The sequence below is a fragment of the Coturnix japonica genome, chromosome 21 (genome assembly GCF_054131305.1).
Source record: "Coturnix japonica strain WE chromosome 21, WE-NBRP24, whole genome shotgun sequence".
In the NCBI taxonomy this organism is placed as follows: domain Eukaryota; kingdom Metazoa; phylum Chordata; class Aves; order Galliformes; family Phasianidae; genus Coturnix; species Coturnix japonica.
Window position 1 is genome coordinate 5,643,620 of NC_140683.1, and position 26,461 is coordinate 5,670,080.

At 46.9% G+C, this 26,461-nt stretch overlaps 2 protein-coding genes and 1 non-coding gene across 4 annotated transcripts; 1 reads left to right on the forward strand and 2 right to left on the reverse strand.

Moving 5' to 3' along the window:
• Positions 1-9,272: 9,272 nt before the first annotated feature.
• LOC107321860 (uncharacterized) lies at positions 9,273-13,827 on the reverse strand. The gene is made up of 3 exons (XM_015879273.3): positions 10,884-13,827; positions 9,696-9,836; positions 9,273-9,565 (listed from the first exon to the last, which is right to left on the reverse strand). Exons 1-3 carry the CDS (start codon positions 10,957-10,959, stop codon positions 9,378-9,380), a joined length of 405 nt encoding a protein of 134 aa, XP_015734759.2. The 5' UTR covers positions 10,960-13,827; the 3' UTR covers positions 9,273-9,377.
• Positions 13,419-13,546, forward strand: LOC116654194 (U6atac minor spliceosomal RNA). Its single transcript, XR_004309178.1, has one exon. It is a non-coding gene; the product is annotated as a U6atac minor spliceosomal RNA (small nuclear RNA).
• Positions 13,828-13,973: 146 nt separating the features above from the next.
• On the reverse strand, positions 13,974-25,881 carry WDR5 (WD repeat domain 5). 2 transcript variants are annotated; one of them, XM_015879272.2, is made up of 14 exons: positions 25,746-25,881; positions 23,966-24,160; positions 23,230-23,338; positions 21,907-21,980; positions 20,912-21,001; positions 20,162-20,251; positions 19,721-19,804; positions 18,606-18,661; positions 18,441-18,487; positions 17,563-17,638; positions 16,986-17,019; positions 16,429-16,503; positions 16,054-16,141; positions 13,974-15,156 (listed from the first exon to the last, which is right to left on the reverse strand). In XM_015879272.2, the coding sequence occupies exons 2-14, from the start codon at positions 24,044-24,046 to the stop codon at positions 15,056-15,058; spliced, it is 1,005 nt and encodes a 334-aa protein (XP_015734758.1). In that variant the 5' UTR covers positions 24,047-24,160; positions 25,746-25,881; the 3' UTR covers positions 13,974-15,055. The 2 variants fall into 2 exon arrangements, with proteins under 2 accessions (XP_015734758.1, XP_085377051.1); XM_085520925.1 differs by lacking the exon at positions 25,746-25,881 and adding an exon at positions 25,096-25,251.
• Between the last annotated feature and the right edge of the window lie 580 nt (positions 25,882-26,461).

A 26,461-nucleotide genomic window follows, 5' to 3' on the forward strand; every position in this document is an offset into this window, starting at 1 on the left:
GTTTGCGCAGCGCCGCTAATCAGCTCGCTGGAGAGTCAGCCGCGATGAGCTCATTTTCTTCATCATTATTTTATGTGAATTGGGCTTTTAGCACTAAAGAGGCCACAAAGATTTAATTCAAAAATGTGATTGCTTTATGTTTCCAGGGTATCATTAACACGGCATCGACGCAAATAACCATGGTAACAAACTGGTAATTAGTACATATATGGCACTTATTATTAATACAGAAACAGGACAAGCTCCAAATCAGCGCAGATTACAGTACATTATTACCATAGTAATTACCTGCAGTAACACACACAAATTGAACTAAATGGCCAATTGAACTAGAGTGAATGGCTTTTTATTCCAGTCCCTAAATAATGTGCATTCTTGGCTGAGCGGTTCAAGGTAAATAAAACTGCTTTCAATTTATTGCCAACTTTTTGCCTTCGCTGCAGATGGCAGGAGTCAAAAACTCCCCTCGCTGCCGCACACACTGCAAGGATTGTACAGACTGAGCCGTTCCTGACTCCCATACTAAGACAAAGAGAGAAGTTACTCCTTTCTATCCTAAAGAAGGAGCAGAAGAACCCCTCGCTTCCACCACTGAAACTCTCTGCTCTCAAACCCCTCTGTCTTGATTCCTACTCTTTATCTGTGCGCTTCCAGCAGGCACAATGGGGAATCATTGTTCTCTTATCGGCTCCATCTCTCATTGTGCTTTACGTTTCTCAACCCGTAAGAAAATTATTATTTTAGCAGGCAAGCTTTTAATTACGTTTCACTGTATTTGCTTTGGCTCTCGCAGCATGGAAAATCTGCTCCTTTTAACAACTATCCATTTAGTGCAGTTCTGATAAAGCCAAGCTGCCTGCAACTCGGTTTTATGCAATCCCATCTGGATTCCCCATCCTCCATCTACATCCCAAGCCCAACACGGTGCCAGCGCTCGGGGCCAAAGCCCACGTCCTACCCCAGCGGCTGCGCTTCTCCTCGCCACTTCAAATTAACACCCATTAGGGCTTATTTCCATAACGCTCTTCCTACGCACCCGCAGCACAGCAGCACCTGAGTTCAAAGCAGAGGGCTAAGCCTTGTTGCCATGCCAGTTTAGCCCACTTTGGGTTCTTTGGGGTGGTTTTGCCCATGGAAGCCAACAGCGGGGTGTTCCCCACCCATGCCTTGTGCGCTGCCCAAGCCCCGTGCACCAGCATCAGCACCACCTGCTGCTCTAACACCCATTGATTTTCATGCAACATCCCATTTCACCCTAAAAAACACCCAGAAGGACAGAGCAGGGCTTTATTTTCTCTCTCCCCCTCTCTCCTTGTTGCTGTTTTGTTTTGCAACCGTCGCCGCTGTTGCCATGCTGTCGCCTTTTGTTGCTATGGATTAATATTGTTTTTCACTTATTTTTACGTGTGTCCTGGGAACACGATTGCTTAATTTGCCCTGCAGGTCTGTAGGGCTGACAGGCATTTCCACATCGTCCCAGAGCTCACCTTATCTTCATCCAGCTCTGGGCTGATTGCGGGGTAAATACCTGTGTAAATGTTCACCAGACCGGTATTTGCCCCAATGAGCACAGGGGACAACGTGTTCCTGATGCCCACCCCACTGCAATGGGGCTGGTTTCCACCTACCCCATAACAGCAGCTCAGTGCTCTGCCATGGTGGGAAACCCAGGCAGCAGGGAGGGCTCCAGCTGTGCTTCCCAGACCCCAAGCCCAAAGGGATCCATCCAGATCCACCCTTTTGTCCCATTACTGAAATCTTAGGGAACTGACTTCATCCCATTATTACTTTTGCATTGGGCTCTCCACAGTGACCACTGAGCCCTGATGCGCTAATGAATATGGATGCAGGGGTTGGTCTCTTCCCTTTTGTAATTAGTCTTGTCGCCATCCTAGAGGCCATCTAATGAGCACTGCTCAGACAGATATCCCCCCCCAGAGCCGTGAGCCAGCAGTTCCCAGTTGCACACACCAAAGGGGTGCAGGTGACATCACGGAGATCACAGCAAACATCAGCTCTGTCTGTCTAGGGGGAGAAAAAGAAATAGCTCCTTGCAGATCCACAGCTGGTGGGTCTTTTAATTGCACAAGGGCTGAGGAACATTCCAACCATAACATCCTGCAGCCTCCCCGCCACCAGACAACACGCCTTTTATTAGCACAGGAATGTGTCTTTAATAAACTGGAGGTCTTCAGCCTGGAAGAAGGGCCGGATCCAGCACAGTGTCCTGTGGCTGTGGCTGTGCAGCAGGGTGCTGTGAGGGTGCTGCAGTGCTGTGGCTATGTTGGAATGCTCCCTGCTGTTTGTCACTGCCTGGAGGAAGCACTTGCTGTGTGGGGTTTGGGGAAAGCAATTGAAATAACAGGTCTGAAAGTCCTGCCATGCTATGGTGCCCATCACACACAACAATCTGTACTAAGTTTCCTTCCATCATGCTCCAAACCCAGCACTGCAGGACCTGCACCCAGTTCACCCCAGGTGGGTTTTGGAGCATTTTCCAATTCCAAAACCATCACTGCCTTCTTCATCAGCACATATGCATACATCCATGCACAAAAGGACACCCTAATTCAGGATATCTGGAGGTTTAATGCAGGGTTTTCCCTCTCCCTCCTTACAGCAGCACCAGAGATGCGATGGTGAGCAATTGCTCCCCATGTAACAAATCTGCATCATTCCCCCTCTGCTATTTATCCTGAGCTCACGGCAGCAAAGCAGTCTGAAGGAGTGTGATGTTTCCAGAGGTGTGCAGCCCAGGGAATGGATGTTTGCTTTCATCAATCCTGGAGGAGCCCATGGGGCCAGGAGAAGTGCAGGAGATCTGTTCTATTGATTGACCGAGAGCTGGGATGTGAAGCATCAAACACTGTGAGCAGATAACAGCCCGATTGGGCGCATTGTCAGCTTTGGTGTGCAGCTTATTGGGGTCGGGGGATTTCATTTTACTTTTCCTACCCACGGGGCTGAGAGAAACAGGATCACTTTTCCAATACTCCCTCATTCCAACTCCCCAGGGAGATCCCTTCCTCAAAAGTGAGATTTCACACAATTGCATCTGACAGCTCTCATTCCTCAGGCACTTTTTCTTCCCTTCCTTAGAGGAGGAAAGAAAATATCAAAGGTTTCCAAATGGGAGCACCTTCGGAGGCTGCAAAGTGCAGCTCGGAGCAGGGAGCAGAGTGGCACAAGGATCCAGCACTGCCAGAGCAGAGTTACATTGGTTTGATGCTGTGTTTGCCTTGGGCCCTTGGAAAACGTTTGCAGCTTTCAATTAATCTCATTAGTTTGGAAATAGATGGAGGGATGAAGGAGGAGGGGCGGGGAATAGAAATAATTTCACGGGGAATTTCTTTTTAATGACTTTTTAAAAACATGGAATCGAAGTCGGGGCTGGTTGAAAAGGTTTAACACCACCAGGGATGACTGTGGAGAAGCAGCAAGGGATGCTAAAGGAAGGAGGAGCTGTGGTCAGGGGCACAAGGACAGCAGGGTCCCTGCAGCTGGGTCCCAAGAGCTACACAGCCCAGAAGAGCCCAACTTGCATCAGGGAGAGAGAATCCCATTTCCTTTTGCTGCTCTCCTGAGGCTGAATGTGCAAGCCTGAAAACGGGCAGCAGCTCTCACAGCTCTCCATGTGCAATGGAGATGCCCCAGAACCAGAATCCATGTCCCTCACTATCTCTGCACTTTCCATCTCGTGCATGAGCTGCACCTCCATGGAAGAACCCATCGCAGAGACCCAGGGCAGCCCTCTCCAGCCCTTGTGCACCACAACCTGCACCATGCACCGCAATCAGCCCTATGCATCCCAATCTGCTCTGAGCATCCCAACTTGCCCCTCCCCCCTTCACAGCCTCCCCTTCCTTCCCCACCTCCTCCCTGGCAGAGCTCTGCCCTCCTCTCCAGCCTCCAGGCTGAGCACTTAATTGATCGGATTATCCCTTATTTACTAATTAGCAGCCTTGTACTCAGAGGGCAGGAGCGGGGCCGGCTGTGCTTTCCCTTTATACCTAAGCTGTCGGTGTTTGCCGGCTGCAGAGGCTCCGTGAGCAATTTGCTGTGATTCATTTGTGCCGCGAGGAGAACTGAAACTTGGCACGGTGCTTTCCTGGGAACGGAGCGACTCAGACGCATCACCCGCAGCCGCCAGGAAGAAGCAATGCCAGATTCTGCCCACCTTTCACCAGCCTTATTATTTTATCCTTATTATTTTATCCTTATTCCGTACCACGGTTTGGTTTTCTATGTCCAACACGTTCTGTAATGATTGTCAGAGATCAGTTCTGCTGCTCCATGCAGGTATGTTAGACCATATGGGTCTAACAGAGAAGGTATTACCCAAAAGGAGGAACGTGATTCTTGTTCCAAAAGAGGAGAACGCAGCCTCTTGCCCAGGGGATTTGGAAGCACAGAGTTCTGTTGTTTCTCCCCTTTCCCTCCTCACAAAGGTCCCCATCCATGATATTCCTGCAACTCATTTCAGCACCTTCACCAAGGAGAAGATCATGGCAAAAAACGCCCGTCCATCCCCTACAGCAGAACCTGTGAGGTCAGCAGGAATGGCCCAAGGGTGGAAGACACTGAAACAACAAAGGTGAAGGAAGGTCTTTGAGGGTGTGTTGGGTATGTGAGATAACTGGGCAGGAAGGACAATCCATTAGCAGGATCTGCAAGGAAATGTGAATCTGGTTTCAGAGCCAAAGAGCTCCTGTTGACTCATTGGCAGCCAAATCCTTGCGTGCATTATTTAGAGACGTCCCTTAGGCACACGGAAAGGAATAACTTCTGCTACCAGAAACCAGCTAGAAATAAGAAAAAAGAAAGGTTTTTGTAGGAGAACATCCCCAAAGGGGTGCTCCATGTGGGGAGGCAGGGGCTGGGGCTGCAGGAGGAGGGAGGGACATGGGATGTGGGATGATGGATGCAGGATGCCCAATTGCTGCAGGCAGGCACAGCTCCCTGCTGGCACCAGGCACGTCCCCCCACTCAGTCTTTGTCCACTGCCAATGGATCAATTGTGCTCACAGAGCTCTGGTCTGCCTATGTAGGTCAGGCCGGCAGAGCTGGCTCTATGATCTGTGAGGTTATCAAAATGAACAAGGGTCCCCCCTTCTGCTTCCCCAACCCCCTGATGCCCAGCCCTCAGCAGAGTGCAGCTTTGGCTGTCTTCCTATGAGGAACAGAGCACTTCTTCGAGGCTTTGGGCACATTTGCAGCTCCTGGGCCAGCATTTTGCCCTGAGCAATGCTCTCTCTGTTTGTCTTTGCAGGAGCAGAGCTCTGTGCTGGGAGGGAAGGGGTGACATGACCCAATTTGTGGCTGTGTGTCGATAGGGCTGGCGTTGCTCCCATTCCAGGAGCAGGATGGGACTGACCCAGCTCCAAGCATTGGGGATTTCTCAGCACTGCAGCATCCCAGGGTGGGTTGGGCAGTCCAAGGAGGATGGAGATTCAGCGCACCAGGCTGCTCCCCTGCTTGTTGCTGCATGGGAGGGGAGCAGATAAGAGAGTGGTTGCCTAACCACCATCAGCCTTGGGAGCCTGTGGTTCTGGCCACCCAGCTTCAATTCCCTCTAGAAGCCTTTATCTCTCCAAAGGAAACCCAAATCCTCCATAGCAGCATAGCAGGGGGAGAGAGAAAGCAAGAAAATCAACCTTTTCAAATGAAAACTTCTTTAGTTTAGAGCAAACTTTGCTCTAGCTGAAGGCTTGACCTTGTGTTCTCTCCTAGGAACAAGCAAGAGTAGAGCGAGGATTGCATTATTTTGCCTGAAATTTGGAGTGGATCAACCCCCTGCTGTTCTTAGCTCCTGAAATGAGTGGCTATAAACAACATGCATTTCCGGAGAATGAATTAAACAGCGAGCCTGAGTACTGACTGTATTTTAAGAGATGTTTATTTGTCCTCACTGCCGCTCTATAAAGAGTTGCACAAGGACTTATTAAATTTTAACCCCGCATAGTTCCTGGGTAAACACTGCCCTTCACCAGCATGATGAGTGCTCTCAGCCCAAACAAGCAGCAGCTCACTGCAGCCCGCAGCATCAGCACAGTGCGTGGTCCCATGCTGCTCCTGCCTTAGCTTGGATGGCTGCTAGCTGTTCATTTGGTGCTGGAGAAGGATGCTGCCCGATCGTGTCTCCTTTCTGTGCATGTTGTTGGGGCAGACAGCTTGTTCCTGGTTTCCTACAGACTTCCAAATGTCTTCTGCACCTTCCTGCCAAAACTTGCTTTGTAAGTAGGCGGGGAAGACCTTGGTTTGCAGAAGGGTAGCCAAGCCAGTAATATATATCTGGGCTCCTGGCTTCTTTATTTCATGGCGTGGAAAGGGAAAAGGTGAGGCATTGGGTCTATGGGCCAAGAGCTTGCTGCATCTCCCCAGCAAGGAGCCCTGATGTGGTGGGCACATGCCATAATCCAACCCTCAGCTGCCCTTCTGTAGCCATTGAGAGCTTCCTTCTCCAAATGGGCACTGTGGCACAACCAGGGCCACTAGTGACCATAGGGGAATAGTCTGCCCAAAGCCCCAGCAATGAGAACCAGCAGCATTGGAGCAAGAAGAACAGCCTGGAGCACTGCACTGCTGGATAAAAACACAGTTCTGCTGTTTGCAAGGGAAAAGCCAAGTAGTCAGCACAAAAAGCAAAGCCTGGCGCCTCAGTGTGAAATCCAGCTCTCCTGGCTTAATTAGGGGTCATGAGAAGCCCCTGCCTCCCTGGTTTTGGGGTGTTTCTCCTGCCTGGAGGGGATGCTGCCACAGGACACGAGATGCTGAGCAGGGTCCTCCATAAAGAAGGATCTGCACACTGCAGAAACATTTCTGAACTCATGTTTTGTTCCCTCTCCTGGGTCTGGGCAGAATGTCAAAGCCTGCTCTGAGCTGGAAATATTTTAAGACTAGCACTCACTGGAGACTGAAACAATGGCAATTCTTTAGCTACCGAGGCTTTTATAAAAGGGCTTTTGACAGAGAGGCTGCTTAAGGGCTTTTTTTTTTTTTCTTCTTTTTTTTTTTTGCTGTTGTTGTTGTTGGTTTTTCTCCCGGAAAGCACTGTGCTGGTGTCTGTGTCCATGTGTCTGTTTGTGCTCACACTTCTGGGCCCCTCGGTGGCAGCCCGGGGGATGCCCGCAGCCCTATTCTCCTGCTGCCAGCTCCAGCAAGGCATGGATCACACGGGATGCCATGCAGCCATGCAGGAAGAAGACATTTGAGAGTAAATGTCAGCTTTTGCCTTTCTGGGTTTGGGGCTTTTTTTTTGTTGTTTTAAACACATGGGTGGGACTTTTAATGCCCACACAAAGCCGAGACGCTTTCAGTCTCTGGGGCTTATCCAGAAGATTCACACAAACACTATGGAAAGTGTCTCTTTACTTAGGAGGATGGAATTTGACACTGTGGAGGTTTTTAACCCGGTATTCTAGCAAGGAGCCTCGGTAGTTAGTGTGTCATATCTGATCAAGGCTCATCAGCCCTCCTTCGGGCGCCGTTCAATTCTTATTTTCATCTGGCTCCCATGCACGCTGTGGATACACACTTCCATGCAGGCAAAGCGATGTAAAATCTCAGCTCTGATCTGGACACAAGATCAATAGGCAGGGAAAAGGATAAAGAAGTGCAGGACGTACCCCATGACCACTGCCCTTGTGAATAGCTCAGCTCCAAGCCCTGCCTGTAGAATAACATTGAAAGCAGCCATTCTCATGGCCAGCCTGCATTGGACAAGGGTGAGATCCCACCAGCAGCACATCCACAAACCCATTTCCCCCAGCCTCACTCCTGCCCTTCCCTCGAGGTGTCCAAAGCCTCCTCCACAATTAGTCTCCTTGCTGTTTGTTCAAGGCGATGTGGATTTAACTCTCCAGCCTCATGTGCCGTGTGTGTATAGGGAAAGATAGATTGCCGCTACTTTCCAGTATAAATCACATTCCTTACAACACTCCAAAGTAGCATTTTCAACCTCAGGGTGCTAATAGGATCCAGCAGGAGAAAGAAATGTCAGCTAAGTAGTAGGCGCTGTTTGGAGAGCGCAATGGAGCTGATCCGCAGCCCTGGGGCAAAAGGAGCAATCCCAGGGCAAAGGTTAAAGAGTTCAGGAGCACTTCAGCCTACTTAATTGCAACAGGCCTCTTACACAGAGCAAGATGGATGACTCAAACCAGGCGAGGGGGGCAGAGCGGGGCCAAAGCAGCGCATCTGGAAGCAGCCAGGAGGCAGGGGACACATAGAGGGGACAGCAGCAGCAGGACCCCCAGCCACCAGCCCTGTCCCATCCTCCTCAGATGGGAATGAGCATCGGTTCTTGTCGCTGTTCTTGTTGTTTTTTCTTTCCTCAGGATCTGTTTTCCAATTCCATACTTTCCTTTTAATCTTCACAATCTAAAAACGTCTTGTTCCAGCCCCAAGGTGATTCTGCTCCGAAGGTGCCTCAGACAACCATTTTAGCAGAGTTTAGACTTGTTTTTCTGCAGAATGCCACCAGAAGCCGATGTTTTGCAAGGAAAAGATCTTTTGAAATATCTATTTTTTTTATATATATAATCTAAAGGAGGAAAAAAAAAAAATAATAAAGTTTAGAATAAAAATACTTCATCGAGTCCTCAGCAGCTTGATGTTGTCCCCGAGCTTTATGTTGTTTCCCTGGTGATAAAAGCACAAGGCTGCATCTTGAGACGCTCGCGTTTTAATTCCTGCCTCGACCACAAACCCCCGCAGCGACCTTGAAAAGAGCCACTTCATTTCTGCTCCATATGCTTTGGAGCTCTTCATCGGAGCTCCCGTTCAGCCTGTTCCCCTGGGATAACAGCTGAAAAGCTTTCGTTTCACCACACACCCCGCTCCCAACCAACTCTCCCTTTCTCCTCGGCCTTCTCTCCATCCCGCATCGTCCGGCCTCATCCCCGGCCTTGCGTAGATCGCAGCTCCCGGGATGGCGCAGCGTTGGCGGCTGCTGGGCTGCGGGTGCCCCCCGGTGGTAGAACCGGGGTAGGCCGCGGGGCCTTTGCGGCCTACACCTGGGGGTGGTGCTGTAAACCTGGCTGGGGTTGGATGGACATTTTGGTTTAAGCCCTCCAGCCTGGCCTTGGGTCCTTCCAGGGATGAGGCACCCACAGCTTCCTAACAACCTGTCCCAGATGTCAGCTTCATCATCATCTCTTCATCATCTCTCATCATCTCCTCTAGACCCAGCAGCTCCGTGTATCAATACAGGGCCCCAGAGCCAAACACAGCCCCAGCCACCCCCCCATGGACATCACTGAGGTCTCTCCAAGTCAAAGCATTCGGTGGCTTTTATTTGAGGAGAGGGGCAAGCAGGGATGGGTTCATCCCCTCTCCTGTTCCTTCTGATGGCCACACATCACTCCCCAGACTCAGGGAGATCAGGAGAGAAGCAGGGCTGCCAGGAGGCTGGGCAGCAGCAGGCAGCCACCAGCAAGGCAAGGGGGAGGCTGGGGAGAGCCATTGCAGAGATCAGTGTCACAGCAGTGGATGCGGACCCCTGGCAGCTCCTGCTGCTGGCAGTGACGGGAGGTGGCACAGCCGCTGGTCAGCAGGATGCCCAGGACCACTGCAAGGCAAACAGATGGCAGAACATCAGGGATGGTGGCTGCGAGGTTTGGGGGGGGGGGGGGTTTGCTTTGGATTTGTTTGATCAGCTTCCCCCCCGCTGTGACAGCCCTGCTATAAGGCAGACTCACCACTTTCAGTCTTAATGCAGAACCGGTGTTTGAAACCCTGGTGGGAGTGTGAGCAGGTGATCACCTCTGGGTTCGAGCACCCCGTGTCCACGTACTTGGTGCCTACGATGATGTTGCAGCCGTAGCACTGGAGCCCAGACACTGAACAAGAGCATATGAAACAACAGCTGGATTTTTGCAGGGGAAAACACATCGGCTCCTTCCTAGCTGCTTTCTAATGAAGCATTGCAGCGTTCTCTGCCTTGCCAGGTTGCATTAAGCACTGAGTCAGAGACTAAATCTGCCCGTCACTTGTTTACCCGCTGGGCAGAAAAACACGAAACCAACTCCCGCTAGAGGTCAGTAAGAAATCAAAGATTAGCAATAAATTGAGCTGAGATCCAGCGGTGGGAACAAGGCAGCTTTGAAGCAGGGTATGGAAAGAAGTGGAACCTCCAAAGCACAGATACCATCGAGCTCTGCTGCTCACAGAAACAGCTTTTGCCTGTTTGTCCGAAACTCTCTGTCTCAAGCAGTGCCAGTGCCCATGTTGTTCATGCTTGAGGGTTCACTTCATCTACACAGCTTGGTTTCCTCCCTGCTTTTATCATGGAGCCTATCAGGGAGGGAAAATAGCCCAGAATCGGGCAAGAGAGAGTGAGAGCAGATGCCTCAGCAGTTCATCCCTATGGAGCTCCACATAGGGCAGCTCAGCCTTGCCCTGCATGGTCAACAGCTGTGCCTGTGAAAGGCTTCCCCTCAATCAGAATGGGAATTGAGCCATTTCTCACATTTCTTTAAAAAAAATAAATACATTTAAAAGGAGATTCTTTTCCATCATCCATAGATTTTAAGGCAATCACAGTACCTGCCTCCCATGTTTGCTAATTATAGAAATCACATTGCAAGCTCCCTCTTGCCATTGCCTGCTTCACAATGGTGCCTTTCCTCATTCCCCTTGCTCGTTTGCTCCCAAAACATTTTCAGGTGCTGGGTTCCCAGCTGCTGGCCCTCGTTCCTCACCCACCTGCCCTCATTTCATACCAAACTCAGTGACTTTGGCTCCCTTCCTAAAACCACAACACGCAGCTCCATCTCTTGAGGTGGAAATACCACCAAATTCACGCCGAGAACAAATCACACATTACCAAGCAGGGTTTGAGGTGGACACGAAAGACCCCAAAGCGCTCTGAACCCATCGGTACTTACCCTCTGGGAGGACAAACACCACAGTCATCAGAGAGAGGATCCCATGGGCACCTCCAGGCATGTGTCCTGTGAGCATGGGGGCACAGGCTGCCTGTCCTCCTGGCTTCCAACTCTGCTGGCTTCCCACCTGCAAGCCCTATGTCGAATAAAGGCAGATCTGCAGGTCTGGCTGCTCCTCCAGGCACTGAGTCCTGTTATGTGGATGCTAAATTTCTTCCTTTTCCTCCCGAGAAATTCTCTGATTCTTTCAGTTTGTGCACAGACGTGAGTCAGTTAGTTCTGTCCTATTTCCTCTGTCCACGATCGCTTCCCATTAATACTACTGTGCAGCAGCTCTTGGAGAGAAATTCTCCCTAATCAAGATTTAGTTTTAAATCCACTTCAAAATCCTCTAATTCAGTTGGATTAGGCAGAAGGGGTTTGGGGAGATGTGTGTGTTTTTACTTGTTGTTTTTTCCCCTCTTTCTCCTCTCTGAGCTGTCTCTTCCTTACAAACAGACCCACTGGCTCTGTGACATGTTCAATTTAAAGAGGGGGGGTGGGGTGTGGGGGGGATGTTTTTATTAAGAAGAAGCAGTCAACTCATTTTAAATCCAGAGCTTGGGATTCTCTGACAAAGAACAGCCACGGGGATGGCTGGGGGGTTAAAGGGAGGACCTGATGGAAGTTGAGGTGGGTTTGGATGTATTTTATGCAGCTCTCACTTAAAGCAGTGAGATGCCAAATAGGGCTAAGCCTGGGGGAGCCCAGATGGGGCTGCTTGAGGTGAGGGCTGAGGCCATGAATGCAGCAATGCACACAGCCCTGTGGGTTGTGCAGGGCCAGGATCAGCCTCACAGCAACAAGATCCATCCCCAGACCCCCAGTGGCTCCCCCAGCAGTGTCCCCACGAGCAAAGCTTGAGCTCTGAGCGGAGCTAATGGGACTTGGAGAGCTAATGCTTACTAATAAGAGAGCGCGACCGAATGCGTGGGATTAAAAAATTAAAATGACAAAATAAGCTGCTTATTCTGCGCATCCAGCAACCACCTACCAGCACCTGGAAGTCACACACCCAGCACCAGCTTAGGGCTGATTTGAGACCCCAGCCCAGTGAGCATCTCTGCTGCCAGCCAGAACCCCCAGGCAGACAGACCCATCTCCATCCCAGCATCTTTGTTAGCCAGTAAATTCATTAATGCTTCACTTGGAGGCAGCACAAACTTGTCCAAGCGTGGACACCTACAGCACAGGGGTAACAATTAGCACCTGGGAGAGGTGCCTAAGTGATGCAGTTCGTTTATTCAAATCACTTCAACCACCCACGGTGCCTCTCTTGCTTCAAAACAATGTGATTATAGCATGTCTCACCCAGCAGAGCCTGAAAGCCTGGGGGAGAAGGGATAAAATGCAGGAAATGGGATTGGTTTAAACGCGTGCATAAATCAGAGCATTCAATAAGGAGGGAAGGCAAACTTATAATCCCTTAATAAACTCATTGGTGTCTGGCAGGGGAGAAGCAACCCAGGGTCTGATGAAGTGATGCTGAAGCAATGCAGAAGTGATGCAGAAGCTAAAGACCATGCACACCTTTGGGCACAACACCTGGCTTTGCATCTTCAGCCAGCAAAGCCACTGCTCCATAGCAGCACCAGGTGACCCATCCCTGCAGGGCATTGAGATGGAGACCCCAAAAAAGCCATTGGGGCTTTTTGCAGCATGCAGGGAGATACACATTCCATTGCAATGGTGGGAAGAGCATCATATGGCCTGGCCCCCAGGCACAGGGCAAGGATGGTTGCTGGTGATGAACTAATGAACACAAACTGCCTTCGAAACAGCATGTATTTCTTCTGAGCTGTCATTAGCTTTCCAATGGGATTCAGAGATTTGTCAGCTTGAGTTCACCAGAAATGGGTTAGGAAACTGCCATCCTGCCCCGACTGAGAAAGATTTGATTAGCAAATCCCCCGCTACATCCATGTTCTCACTTAAACCTTTGCGATACCCAGAAAGACGGCTCAGCCCTGCGCAGATTAGATGGGTTAGCCAGCAAATCCTGCTTTAGAGCTCATCCCCAGCAAAGGCAGAACTTCCCTCTGAGCAGCCCCTTTCCTGCTCACAACCCCATGCTCTGCACCCCAAAAACATCCCCCTTTTTTCCTCCCCTAAATCGATCTTATGTTCGGGCTGCTCCAGTCTCCTGCTCCCCGCAAAGTAGAGGAGACGGGAATCGAACCGGCCATGATTGGTGCGTCTCTGTCGCCGTGCCGCTGTTAGCGGAGCAGAGGCGCCCCCCGCCGGTCAGAGAGATCTAGAGGCTGCTCTCTGATTGGACGGCGCAGATGAATATATTAACTTAGCTATAAAAAGAGCGTATTTATACAATTTTAACGAAGCCTACAGGGTTTTAAGCGCTTTTTAAAGCTTAGACCTTATGGGGAATAAACAAAGGTTTTCACAGAGCTAAGAAAAGGGCAGGATATTTTGCTCGCCCTGTCTTAAAAGAAAACACTCATTAAAGCTTTAAATAGAGATAGAGGAAAGCCAAACAACGTGTTGTATGAAAGGAGAGAAGGTTAGCACTCCCCTTGATAAGGATGGAAGAGGCCCTAGTGGCCTATACAACACGCATACGGTTAAGGCACTGCCACCTACTTCGTGGCATCTAACCATGTTTTTTTTTCTCTTTCCCCCCCACTATTTAACCCCAACACTCCCTGGGAAGCCTTTAACGAAACCATTTTCTTCCTTATCGCAGCAACTTCCCTCTGCCCCGCACCGACAGCTGGTAACAGGACACAGCAGGTTCTCTGCACTTGCAAAGCACAGCCAGACCTGTGCTTATGAGTCTTCAGCAGCAAAGGATACCTTCAGTTCACTCCTTCTTTTCCTCTAATGCTCCTTTCTTCATAGCAGATGTAGGCACAGCTGGTTCCCCCCCTCCTTCTCTCCTCTCCCCCCTTGAGTCAGTAGAGCTCCTATAGAAACGCTTCCTTTTACACCTGATTTTAAGGGAGGCTGCTCCATCATCCACGAGCTCCATTCCAACCTAAACCACTCTACAATGACACAAACACCGCACAGCACTACTACAGTTACCAACAAACGTACACAGAAAATCCCACCTTTTTATTATGGCATTGGTTTGGATGTGTGAACACTACGTGGCTATGACAAAAAGAGGAAAGAAACAGCAAGGCTGAAACAGATACAGAGTCATGCCATTATCAGTACAGCTTCATACGATGGATATTCAAAATACAAAAGTCTGGGGGGGGGGGGGATTTGGTTGTTGTTTCTCTTTTTACATTGAAATAACTTTACAGTGTTGTTGTGTGAGCTTCCTTTTTATCCAGAAGAAAAGAAAAAATGTGCTGAGAACAGCTACAAGCAGAATTGGTTTTAATGGTTAACAGAAGAAATGTAACTTTGCTCTAGAACAGCATCTATTAAACACACGTAACAAGAGGGAAGCGACTATACAGAAGGGAAGAGATTTCACCACAGGAGTCAAGTCAGGGGTAGGAAAGGAAGGGGGGGAAACTGGAACTGCATGGTTTTATTTGGTCACAAAGTTTGAGCTGAGTGTTTAAAACGAAGCACCCCTTCAAGATGCAGCACTCCTATTTAAAACAAGACAGAAACTCCCAAGAGACTAAAAACCTACATTCTGAAAACAAAATAAAAAATAAAAAATAAGATATTAAAATAAAAAAAAAAAAAAGAAAACTCCACGCATCTCTAGGCTCATGACTTCACTTACTGTCACAAAGCAGACCGGCAGCTCTTCCTTAAGCAGCAGCAGCAGCACCCAGAAGTAACACCACCATCAATGTATCTTTGGGGTGCCCGACACCAGGTTGATACTCGGAACGATCCATTTATCTGCCAATAGATCAGGCAAGGCAAGGAGACACCGCATCTTTATAGTCTGTTTTGTTCTCTCCCCACCACGCTGCCCGGGTCTAGCAAAGAGCTTAAGGATGTTTTCTTTTAGGCCAAGACTAACACAGAAACCACTTTATCAGATATTCTTCAGGTTTCCTGCCAAACTGGATTTATTATTCATCGTGTGGGGTTTTTTTTTTGGTGGTTTTGTTGCTTTTTTTTTTTTTTGTGGGTTTTTTTATATATATTTTTTTTTGTAAAAACATTTTTCCTGACAGTCTCTCAAGTGATGTTGGAACGTTTTAACAGTCACTCTTCCACAGTTTAATTGTTTTGTCGTTTTCTAGTGCTGCCGATGCAATGATGTTCTCTGTTGGGTGGCAAGCTGTTGAGATGACAACATCTAAGCAAGGAGAAAAAAGAAACAGAAATACTTATTAACAGCAATGAGATCGGGTTCATAGCACTCATTTCTGAATATGAATCTGCACTGCTGCTACGTCTTAACACAGCCCAGCCAAGTTGCTATTCCCCTATTCAACATTCACTCTCATTATGGGATGGGAGGTTATTTGCTAGCAAAAAAAGCAACCCTTATGTGGGTTCCCCAGCTTGAGAGCAGTAGCTGGGAAGTGTTTTACTCAATGTTTAGATAGCACTTCGTCTTCAGCAACTGGCACTAAGTCTAATAAACAAAAGGTTGCTGCCACTGATTCTTCTTGCAGTCTAAACCATTGGTCCTGCTAAGGAATAAGCAAGACTAAATTTCACATCACAATTCCTTCTAGTTCATGCTGAGTGAATGCTCCTATGGGACTGAGACTGAAGTCCCAAGCAGGTGACATCTCAGTACATGCCTTCAATAAACAGCCACACACAAACAACAGGACCATGTCAGCTCTTATCCTTCCAAGAGCTGCAGCTTTAGAAGGTGTCTGTGAGCAACTCCATATTGTTCCTATTCCAAGTCGCTTAAATATCTTAACCAACTCTGAACTTGTGCAGCAGGTGGCAACGGTAATGGGAGAATGGTTGGACTAGGTCTTGTAGGTCCTTTCCAACCTTGTGATTCTATGAGCTCAAGAGAGTCTCTTTTGCACACTGATTTCAAAGTTGGTTCACTGAAAAAACTAACATTCACAAACGTAAAAAGGAGTGAACATTTAGGGTTAGATTAAGCCTCAGCCAGGCAAGATTTAGTAGGTCTGACAGCAGAAGCAAGAAAACTCCAATGCTAAGCCCTCATCGCAAGCTGACATGAAGGATATTCTATCAATAAAGACAGAATGCTCTTTCCTACCTGTGTGCCCTTGTAATTTCTGTACAATCTCTTTTGTCTGAAGGTTCCAAATGTAAACCAGGTTGTCTTCTGAACCGGATACAATCCACTGGAGGGAGAGAGGAAAGTCATTTTAATCTCTCTTCATCTATATCCAGCTGCTACTACTCACCAAACACTTCACTATCGCTACATTAGAAGGAAGGTCCAACACAGCTAAAGGAGTGAAAGATGCTGAGGTGGTTCTATACGAGAGTTCAACCTCTGTTGATGCTTTCCACCACCCTACCCTCAGATAGCAGACTGATGTTTGGCATCACATCAGCCCTACACGTCCCATGGAGAACAGCAGAAAGAACAGCACATCAGTAAAAAGCAGCCCAAATAAACACTAACCTTTCCACCAGTAACAGAGAAATTGGCAAATATGCAGTACTTCTCATTTTTGTGTCCTGTGTACGTCTTCAGGCACTGAAAGAGAAGAACCACAAGGCACAGGCACAGTTGAGAGGTGGCTTTTCTCACAGCCACAGACAAACTCTCTTGTCACAGCACATTAAATATATCCGCCCAGGCTTCCCACCCTGTAAGCTTATCTAGAGGATGCAGAAGGCATCTCTGCCCTATAACACTATAGAACTTTCAGCTAAGAAGGAAAAGAAGAAAGGCCTCAATTTGTCACTTCCCCCAGAGAGAAAAACAGCAAGAGAAATTTCATGCTGACTGACAGAAACACAGAAGCACAGCTGCTTTCAGTGTTATGGGGCTATGCAGGAGCACAAGCCTTTGTACCCCCCTCATCCAAAGGTATCTTTGAAAGAACCCCAGTAAAGGGTTACTAATGCTTTTTTTGCTGTAAAACTCACTAAATGTAAAGCAAGGTTAATAAGCACATATAAAGCCCAGATTCTCCAAGATATTAAGTCTACAAAGCAAGACAAGATTGTTTTTACCTTTCCTTTGCTGTAGTCCCAAAGCTTAAGAGTGCTAGAAAAGAACAGAAAACCAAAGATTGAGTTGTGTTTTATCAGCAGTTTCCTAGTAGCAGACAGTTTCTCCATACCCGAGTTCTTAAAGTCTACAAGGGGCACTTTAGCCCAGCTTTGGAATGCAGCTTTAGTTAAACCCCGAAGTATCAGTTGTTACCAAAATGCCATTCATAATTTCCCCCTTTATGGAGGCTGCATTCTTTCACAGGAAGAGAAACCCATCTGGAAATAGGGACAGCCCTACAATTATACCCATCCAATACAATCATTACCCCCAGCTCTTAACTTTTATGTCTTGCACTGGGATCCATCAGGCAAGTAAACAAAGGATTGAAACCCTCTGAAGACAGCTCAAACATAAGCTAGATCATAGAAAGAGAATAAGCAAGCTACTGAATTTTATTTGGATATAATATGGCAGTATGTATGCACCTGTGTAGGGTCATTATCATGACAGGCAACGAGTAGCAAACTAAAGTTTCATCTGATATTTATTAACACTTCAAAGATGGTGGGTTTCTATTTATTTTATAATACCTACTTGTCCAAAGTTGCAGCTAGAATGTATTTGCCATTTGGGGAGAACTTCACAAAAGACACGGGAGGGTTATCATCATCTGAAATGAAGATAAAGTGATTGTTAAATAGTTCCTATTAAAGTGATTGTTGAACAATGTTATTGTCTCATTGGCTGAGAATTTCTTTTGACAGTAATCTGTTGTTTAAAGCTTTCAGTTTTGTTATCCTTTGGTTATTCAAGCAATACAGGTGTGAGAAGGTGACTGTTTCCAGTATTTCAATAAAAGGATATTAAACATTTTGCTCACAGGCATTTTAAATGACCTTTTCATTCCTTCCATCAAAAACATATCTGTAATAAAGTGTTTTTTTAAACACAGAGTATACATCTATCACCAATCTGCAGTGCCATGTCAGCTTTATAAAGCACTTATATAACACTTTATAAGAATATGAAAGACTAGGAACATATGCCTTATAGGTGATTTCCTTTTATTAGCTTTGCTCACAAGATGCCTTATGTCATCAGCAATAAAAGCAGGCAGCTTGTTCAGTCACAGACTGTTTCCATCATATCCAGCAGCACAAACACCTTTGTTGTTACAGTTCTGAGCTGCTGCACAGCAATCATTACAGAACTGAACGATAGAAAACTTTGGAAGTCTTTCATCCAGCATCTAGACTTACAGAACACTCCAAGGTTAAGCAAGATCCCATATATGCAAGAGGATAGCTCCTATTAACTGTCATAGCTACAAAGACAACAGTGTGCTAATGGAACAGCATTGAGACAGAAAAATAGAGGTTAAGGAAGTCACTGCTCACTGTGATGATGCAGTATGTCTGTATCACAGCTGGACAGCAAAGAATGAAGCACAAACAAGAAGCATTCCTACTTACCAATGAGTGTTTTCAAGCACTGTCCTGATGCTGTATCCCAGATTCGACTATAAAAAACATATGGGACTCATTACTACCACTATAAGCTTTATTATTAGTATCATTAATCCTTTGTCAAAGCGCAATAGATTTGAACACTGAAGCAGACAAGAAACAACCACTTACCAGAGTCCATCGTAACTACTTGACACTATCAGGGATCCATCACGATTAAAATGCACCTGTAATATTATAAAAGAGGGGGAAAATAACTTTACTTTGTTCACAAGCAACAAATTTTTAAGCCCCACCAAAAGTATTCACCTCCCGATGCTGACATTGCAGTTCATATGGATAAAAGCAGAAAGTCAATGATATTCAAACAGTAGATGTGAATTTAGATGGGCAATAGGATCAGAACAAAATTCTTCCCCCCTGCACTGAGTTCACCTGGCATAAATGGAAATGGCTGGTAGCTACAGCTGTACATTCAAGCATCAGGAACTGACATGTCTGTTTCCTCAGAAGCTAAGAGCAGTACCTTAACACGAACACACAGATACTCCACTCAGACACCATTAGCTGCTCAGTTTATAGTAGTGTTTAACCTGGGGATAACACCTTAAGATTTTAAGGACATGGAACTTCACCCCATATATAGCCTCACATATTCTGAGGTCTACTTATTGCCTTCAAATACACCTGAAAATGCTGCAATTTAAAGCAATAATTACTACTAATGTGGATTATAAGTATGAAATGTCTCCTAGGTAAAATAGAACAACCAGACCAATCACATTAAAGCAGGTATCGTTTAACACAACTGAGGCTGAATATTCTTTCAGTGTTTCCTCCATTTCAAAAATATTAAGAGTTGAACACCTTCTGTTCCTTCATTTGAAGGGATATGATTGCAATCCAAGTTATTTTCACAAGATGAATTAACAAGACTGGAGTGTGCTCTGAAACCATCCAGCTCCAGACCTCAGCAATTGCTTGGAACAAGAAAGCAACAGATGTACAGCAGGTCCAGGTTGCTCTCCATTCCTCAAAGGGATCATCAGTTCATATCCCAGCATCAGACTGCCAGGCTCTAACACAACCAGCACATCACTATTCACTGCTCCCCATGCTGAGGCTCAAGACACAAAACCACATAAACCTTACAGATAAGGCTCTTAATTTTGCTCTCATCCAGCAATGACCATCCACAAACCACAGCCCCATTCAATACATTTTATAAGGGTATCATAATAAGAGCATAAGCACGTTAGCATGTTAATTTATCAGAAAGGACTTACAGCTGAAACTGGGTCAGAATGAGCAGGCAACGTCTTGAGGCACTTCCCTGTTTTCACATCCCATATCCTCACGCTTTCGTCGAACTGAAGAAACACAGAACATCGTTTTATGATACAGTTATTTGTAACCTGGAAGACATTACAGCTCGGTGCAAGTCTAGACACACACGCCTTCCTCCAGTTGTACTGCAGCTGCATCAGAAAGGCTAAGATATAAGCACTGCAAAGGGTGGCAATAACAGACTGCAAATACAGTTCTCTCTTTCTCTACACACAAAGAAAACTGCATGTTAAGGATGGGTTAAAGGCCTGACTGCGTCCCCAAGACAGCAATAACACTGCATAGCTCACCTAATTACAAGCTGCATTTATGGAGGAAGACATCATTGAAATAAGGGATGTGCAGCAATTGCTTTGCACAGAAGAACAAAAATCACTTACTGATCCAGAAACGATGAGGTTTGATTGAGGGTTGAAGTTGCAGCAGAAAACGTAGTTACTGTGCCCCTTCAGTGTCTTCAAGCACTTACCCTGAAATAAGATTTAGCAGATTTAAATATGCATGTATGGCTATAGAGGATACTGCAATCAGACAAGCTGCATAGTGCAGAATGGAAAGAAACCATCTCTAACCATAGACTTAGATAGGCAGAGGAACAGCTGAAGAAAAACAAAGGGAAGACTTTTTCAGGGACCAATTTTCAAAGCCTTTGGGCAATCAGGGAAAACCCAACAGTTTAACACATCTCGTCAAATTTAAACCAATTTATCCAGTTTTCACTGTAACCGCAGAAAAAAGAAGGCAGAAAAATAAGCAAAGAGAAACGAGCCTATGATGAGAAGTTATAAATACTCTTAGGTTCCATCTGAGAGGCTGCTTACAGAAATTAAACTTGAGCCTGTATTGTTAGTGTAAGACTGAAACACTCCCAGAAGATAATCAGAGTCCTCGTGGTACCCATAAGCACTGCCCTCTTTCCAAAAGCAAGCAGCACAACTCTCCCATCCTCACTGCCCATTGAGCCAGCTGCTCGTTTTAAGCAGCAACCTGGGAGCTACTACCTAAAGAGGATCAGTGTTTATAACTCTGTCTTCTCCAATCATAGCATGTCAAGCTCGTCTCGCAGAAGAACTTGATTTAAGGTAGCAATTCTAAGGAAAAGGAAGGCAAATAACAATTTCTGTTCTTACCGAGCTTACATCCCATATCTTGAGAGTTTTATCATCGGAGGCAGAGACAAGAAGGTTGGAATCTGATGACCAAGCAACATCAGAGATCCCCTAAAACAAAAGAAACCAATCCTCTTAGCTCCGTTTACTTACTGACACGGGAAAATGGGAAACAGACTCCATGTTCACAGCTGAAGTGTGAAAGATTCAGCACTGGGAGATGCAAATTCATTAATGTGACTGGGTTACAGCTCCTTTGACAGTTCTTCATTTTAAGTTGGGCCGTGCACTCCAAAAACACCAGCAGCTTCCTCACATAGCTCTTACTGTGGCCACCAACACCCTTTCATTGAATTCACAAACAGTATATTACATAAACTAATCGGAATGAGTGGTTTCTCATCATGACAAATGGCTCGCTGCTTCTGGCCTGAGCTCCCGAGGGTTGGAGGAGAACAGGACTCTACTGGTTTTTCATCTGGTGAATCTTCATCTTTGCTTCTGAAACTTCAGCACGTAACAAACTTTGGGAAACAAAACGGAAGAGTTTGGGGATTTATGTTTTCTCTACAGCTTTGGAGAATGAGTAAGTGCTGTGTTTACACAGACAAAGCCACAAGGAAAATTCAATCTCCTTACAAGGCAAGCCATTCTGCTCCAGATACAAGGGAAAGACGGAACAGGGCACGGCGTTCACAAGGACTTTCACCCTATAATATATTGCCCCTTGTACGAAGCTGGTGTTGAAGCTGAAATGGAGGGGCTCGAGAAAAAGGCCAGTGTGCATGCGGGTACTTCACTATCAGCCTGCACCGCACCCACATTTCCAGCTTGACCTGATGTCACCTCAGAAATTCCACCCCCAGACAACTGCACAGGACTGTATAAACAAGGAGATACAAATACAACCTTCTGCAGCAAAGGAACCACGAATGGAAATGACTAGATGAGGAAAAAGAAGGGAGAATGAATTCATTACAAGAAAAGACTCATACGCAGTGAGTCCTTATACTTACCAGTTTATGGCCAGATATCGTTTTTTCAAACTTGCCATCATATGCTCCCCAAATTTTAATAAGTTTGTCAGCAGCTGGAAAAGAATGTGCCAGTTTAAGAGACATGCAGCACTGACAGACACAGCTGGAGGACAGGGATATGTTAACCATGCCTCTGCCAAAGGTGGGTAGTCCTCCCTCTCTATGCACACACAAGCGTATAAGGCTGTATGTAACTGGTAAAGAATGGTTTCATACACACCACACTCACTGCTGCAACTGAGATTACATAAGCTGCCTGGAATGCAGTCTCCAGTCGCTTTAGTTTCTCTGATGACAACTTGAGCTTCTACTTTTGTTTAAGCCTGCCAGTGGTAGACGCAGTACTGTTCCATGTGGAATGCTGAAACTCTTTTGCCCAGAAAGAGCAAAAATTACATCACTACCTGGAATGAATTAATGCCTGCATAAACCCAAACATGCTGTCCATTTTAACTTGCAAAACGGGCCAGAGAAAGAGGTTGATATTTGCCAGAGGCTGGAAAACCTTAGGATGGGGGAAAAGGTCTTTCATAAGGATAACAGAACATAAAAGTGATTTACACATGGTATACTGGCCTTATAAAGGCAATGTGAAGTTAAGCCAAAGACCGAAGTAATTCCCATGTCTGGAAGATGTTTGACTGGCCCCCACCATCACATTCAATACTGTTCTTTAATTGCCCTTTCTTCATATACGGTTCCTCACTGAGGTTAATATAAGGACATTTACTAAGGAAAGCTACCAAGCAGTTTTCTTGGTGACAAACATTACAAGAAACACCAAAGCTGTCAGGGGAGAACTCAACCTGCCAACTAAGAGGGAGCAGCAAAACGCTACGATCTGCATATTTCATTGGGATAATCTAAGGCTCTGACTTGCTAAGAACCACAGGCACAGAGAACAGAAGCACACGGGCAGTCCTTCACATCACAATGCAATCCAGCCCAGCAGTGCTAAGTTAACTCTGACATTTCCCAGAGCTGAGTTTTACCTGCAGGTACTGCACCCAAAGTTGAATTTAAAAGCTTAAGTTACATCTTTAGTGCCACAGAAAAGCACAAGGATGGGGCAAGAATCCCGTTTGCTTTTGTCCCCTTGCTCAGTAAGAAAACTAAACAGGAAAGGACTCTGAGTTAGCAAAACACTAAAAGATCTTGGATTATCCCAAAGTCTGCCAGTTTGGGCATTGTTCCTTTTAAGAACAGTAAGGACACTTATCCCTTCTCCATCCAGTCAGTTAAGACAAGTAGTTCTACAAGGCCCGTATTTGCATTCTGTTGATGTAAGAAAGCAATACTTACAGGAGCTGGCTAACCACTCTCCATTAGGACTAAACTTTACAGATGATACCGCCTTCGTATGTCCCGCTAACGTGAACTTTAGAGCATAATTTGGTTTCACTGGTGCAGGCTGGAAGAAAAATACATATGAATGAGTTGAATAAATTCCCAATTTAGTTTCTCAGTGACAAGCTCAGTATCAGATGAGATCAGCACACATGAATACATACATTCACCTGAACAGACTCTACCATTTACATTCTATTCCCCCCCCCACAAATTCAACAAGCCCCCACTGGAGCCAGCAGCACATTACAGCCACGTGCCACCAAACTCATCCTGATCTGAATTCCCTTCAAGCCTGCAACTAACAGATGATAGTAACACAACAGTTCGAGCACAGAGTGCTTTGAGATTAAAATAAAACCTCTGGTGATGGTTTTATACTCTGTGTATAGTACTATTAAATGCCTGTAGTTCTATTCCTTGCTCAGAAGCAAACCACAGGCCAACTCCCCCAGGCCCCTTAAAACTCTATTTCAACCAAATAATCAACCTAGCACTAAGCTGTACTCAGCCTGCTTTTCCCTTAGAACCTTCAGCACACTTCCCTCTCCATACAACAGCAGAGGCAGACGTATTAAGAAGTTCTTAATCCATACTCGATTCATTTCTCTAATTGCTGTTTGCCTGGCGCACGTGCAGGTATGCACCATGTGCATTTACGCAGGCATTGTTCAGAGCTCCCCACACACACCTTGCTCTGATTGGTTGAGGAGGAAGGAGTCGATTGTGTTTTGGTGGATTCTGCATCTGGTTTCTTTTCTTCTGTTGCCATGGTTCTGAAGCCGGCAAATGAGACCTACGGTGCTTGAAGGGGGAGAACGAACGTGCTGCTTCACAAGGCAGCCCTTGCCACAGGGAGAGGAACAGCGCTGCTAGAAACAAAACCCTGGAAGAAAAAGCAAACAATCACATTAACCATCAAAGAAGGATCAGAGGCAGCTAAAGGAACAAGATCAGCTTAACTGCAGGACTGCAGAAAACATGATGAGGAAACATATTGTACGTCTGCTCAGCAACATGCCATTTTATGCCTACAGGTCTATTAGTGGTCTATCAAGAACCCAAATACAAGACTTTTATCAGCTCCTGCACAGTGTTTTTCGCTGTGTTTTGTACCAATCACTAGAAATAAAGCAGAGTAGCTCTTAGAGGCAGTGGAAGGGTTCACCTTATATTCCTCGAAACACTTGTACAACACAGCAAATACAACACCTTATATAGAAGGCATTTCCAAAGCTTAAAACCACACCAGGTTTGTTTTATTTTTCCATTTCCTATTTCAAGTACTTCAGTCTAATACCTTCCCCTAAATGCTGTTAGCACCATATCCCTGCTTGAGAGTTCCCCCTGCCTAACAGCAGCCCTGCATTAACCTCACCAGATCTGCTTTCTGTAGCAAAACCTGAGCAGCTCTGTGCTGTACCCTGCAATCAGGGCTGATGCTGCAGAGGGAACCATCACGCTGCAGTTCAGCTTCATTTCAGCAGCATAACAGAATAACCCGCAGCTCACACTGTAAGGATTTACAAATCCTTTGCTATTTGCAATATCCCATCCCAAGCACAATCCATTTTGCTTGTGGCAGCAAATCCAAGAGGAACAGCATTGACTTTTCAAGCCACGATGCACATCTTGTCCTCAGGAGGGCACAGAGCTCAGTGCCACCAGTTGCAAGCTTTACAAGCACAGTGCAGACTCCTTACTTACTGTCCGTACCAGCAACTCCAGCTCTATAATCCAGATCTAATGCATTACAACCTAAACTTATATGGGAACTTGAGCAAGCAACACAGCTTACCCCTTGCACCTCCTCATACAAACCTGAGCAGCAGCACATGGCAAGCTTCAAAGGGCCCCGGTTGCAAACACCCCTTTCTCACCACACCCAGGGGGTAAGCTCGTGTAAACTCAGCTTGTAAGCAAGAAACTTCCCGAAGTCTTTAGAAGCAGCAGCAGCAGCAGCCTGCAAGGATACACAGCCTGCAAGGATACACAGCCACGTGTGTGCACGTACATAGGGCGTGCACACATCCAAAGGGCTGCACGCTCTACAGCGAGGCGTGGAGCAGCACAGAGCAATGGAGCTGCAGGGCAAAGCAATGGAGCTGCAGGGCAAAGCAATGGAGCTGCAGGGCAAAGCAATGGAGCTGCAGGGCAAAGCAATGGAGCTGCAGGGCAAAGCAACGGAGCTGCAGGGCAATGCAATGGAGCTGCAGGGCAAAGCAATGCAGTTACAAAGCAAAGCAATGGAGCTGCAGGGCAATGCAATGGAGCTGCAGGGCAATGCAATGGAGCTGCAGGGCAATGCAATGGAGCTGCAAAGCAATGCAATGCAGTTGCAGAGCAATGCAAGGCCGCACGCGGCCCCCTCTCGCCTCAGAGTGAGGGCGGTGGGGGAGGGAGGAGAGGCGGCTCCCCACACGAAGCCGGAGCTGAAGGAACCCATCCAGCCGGGCTCCGTAGTGACTTACCGAGGGAAGGGGAAGGGCTGGGTGCACACCCGGCACCGCCGCCTCCTCCTCCTGCCTCGGGAGGGGCGGAGGGGGGACACGGCGGCGGCGGCAGCACCGGAGCCGCCAGGCGGGGAATGTGGCACTGCGCATGCGCGATGTAGGCCAAAGGCTGCACAATGCCGCTCTCTCCCATGAGCGCTACGGTGCGGCCAGAGGGACAAAAAGCATCAGTGAGGGCCGTGCGCCTTAAAGGGCCACGCGCCTCTTTTTTCAGCCTGCTTCCCGCCTTTGGAAATGGCTCTGTGCTGAAGGCCTCCATCCCTCAGGTGTGTGCTCGCTGCCCTGAGGAATGAAGGGATGAAAGCACTGAAAATTCATGCTTAACCCACAATATTGTGAGGAGACTGAGCTAATCTGTAAGGTAAATAGCACAGCAGGCCACGTAATGCTGTTATACCGAGGGTAGGTGTGCGGCCTAGCCCTGCCTAGGGATATATTTAGCTTCCATTTAGCTTGCATGCAGATTCTCCTCAAATTTCAGTGTCTTTCTGGAAAATAGTGGGTTTTTTTCCGAACTGCCTTCAGTGAGAGGGAAGAAAACCAAGAGACACGTGTTGTGTGCTGGCCCTGTAACACAGGAAGATCTGCGGGCTCCAGAAATGCTGGTGGCTGCTGAGAAAGGAAAAAAGTGATGGTGTAATGAAGCCAAGGCCCTTCTCCAGCTTGGAAACCCA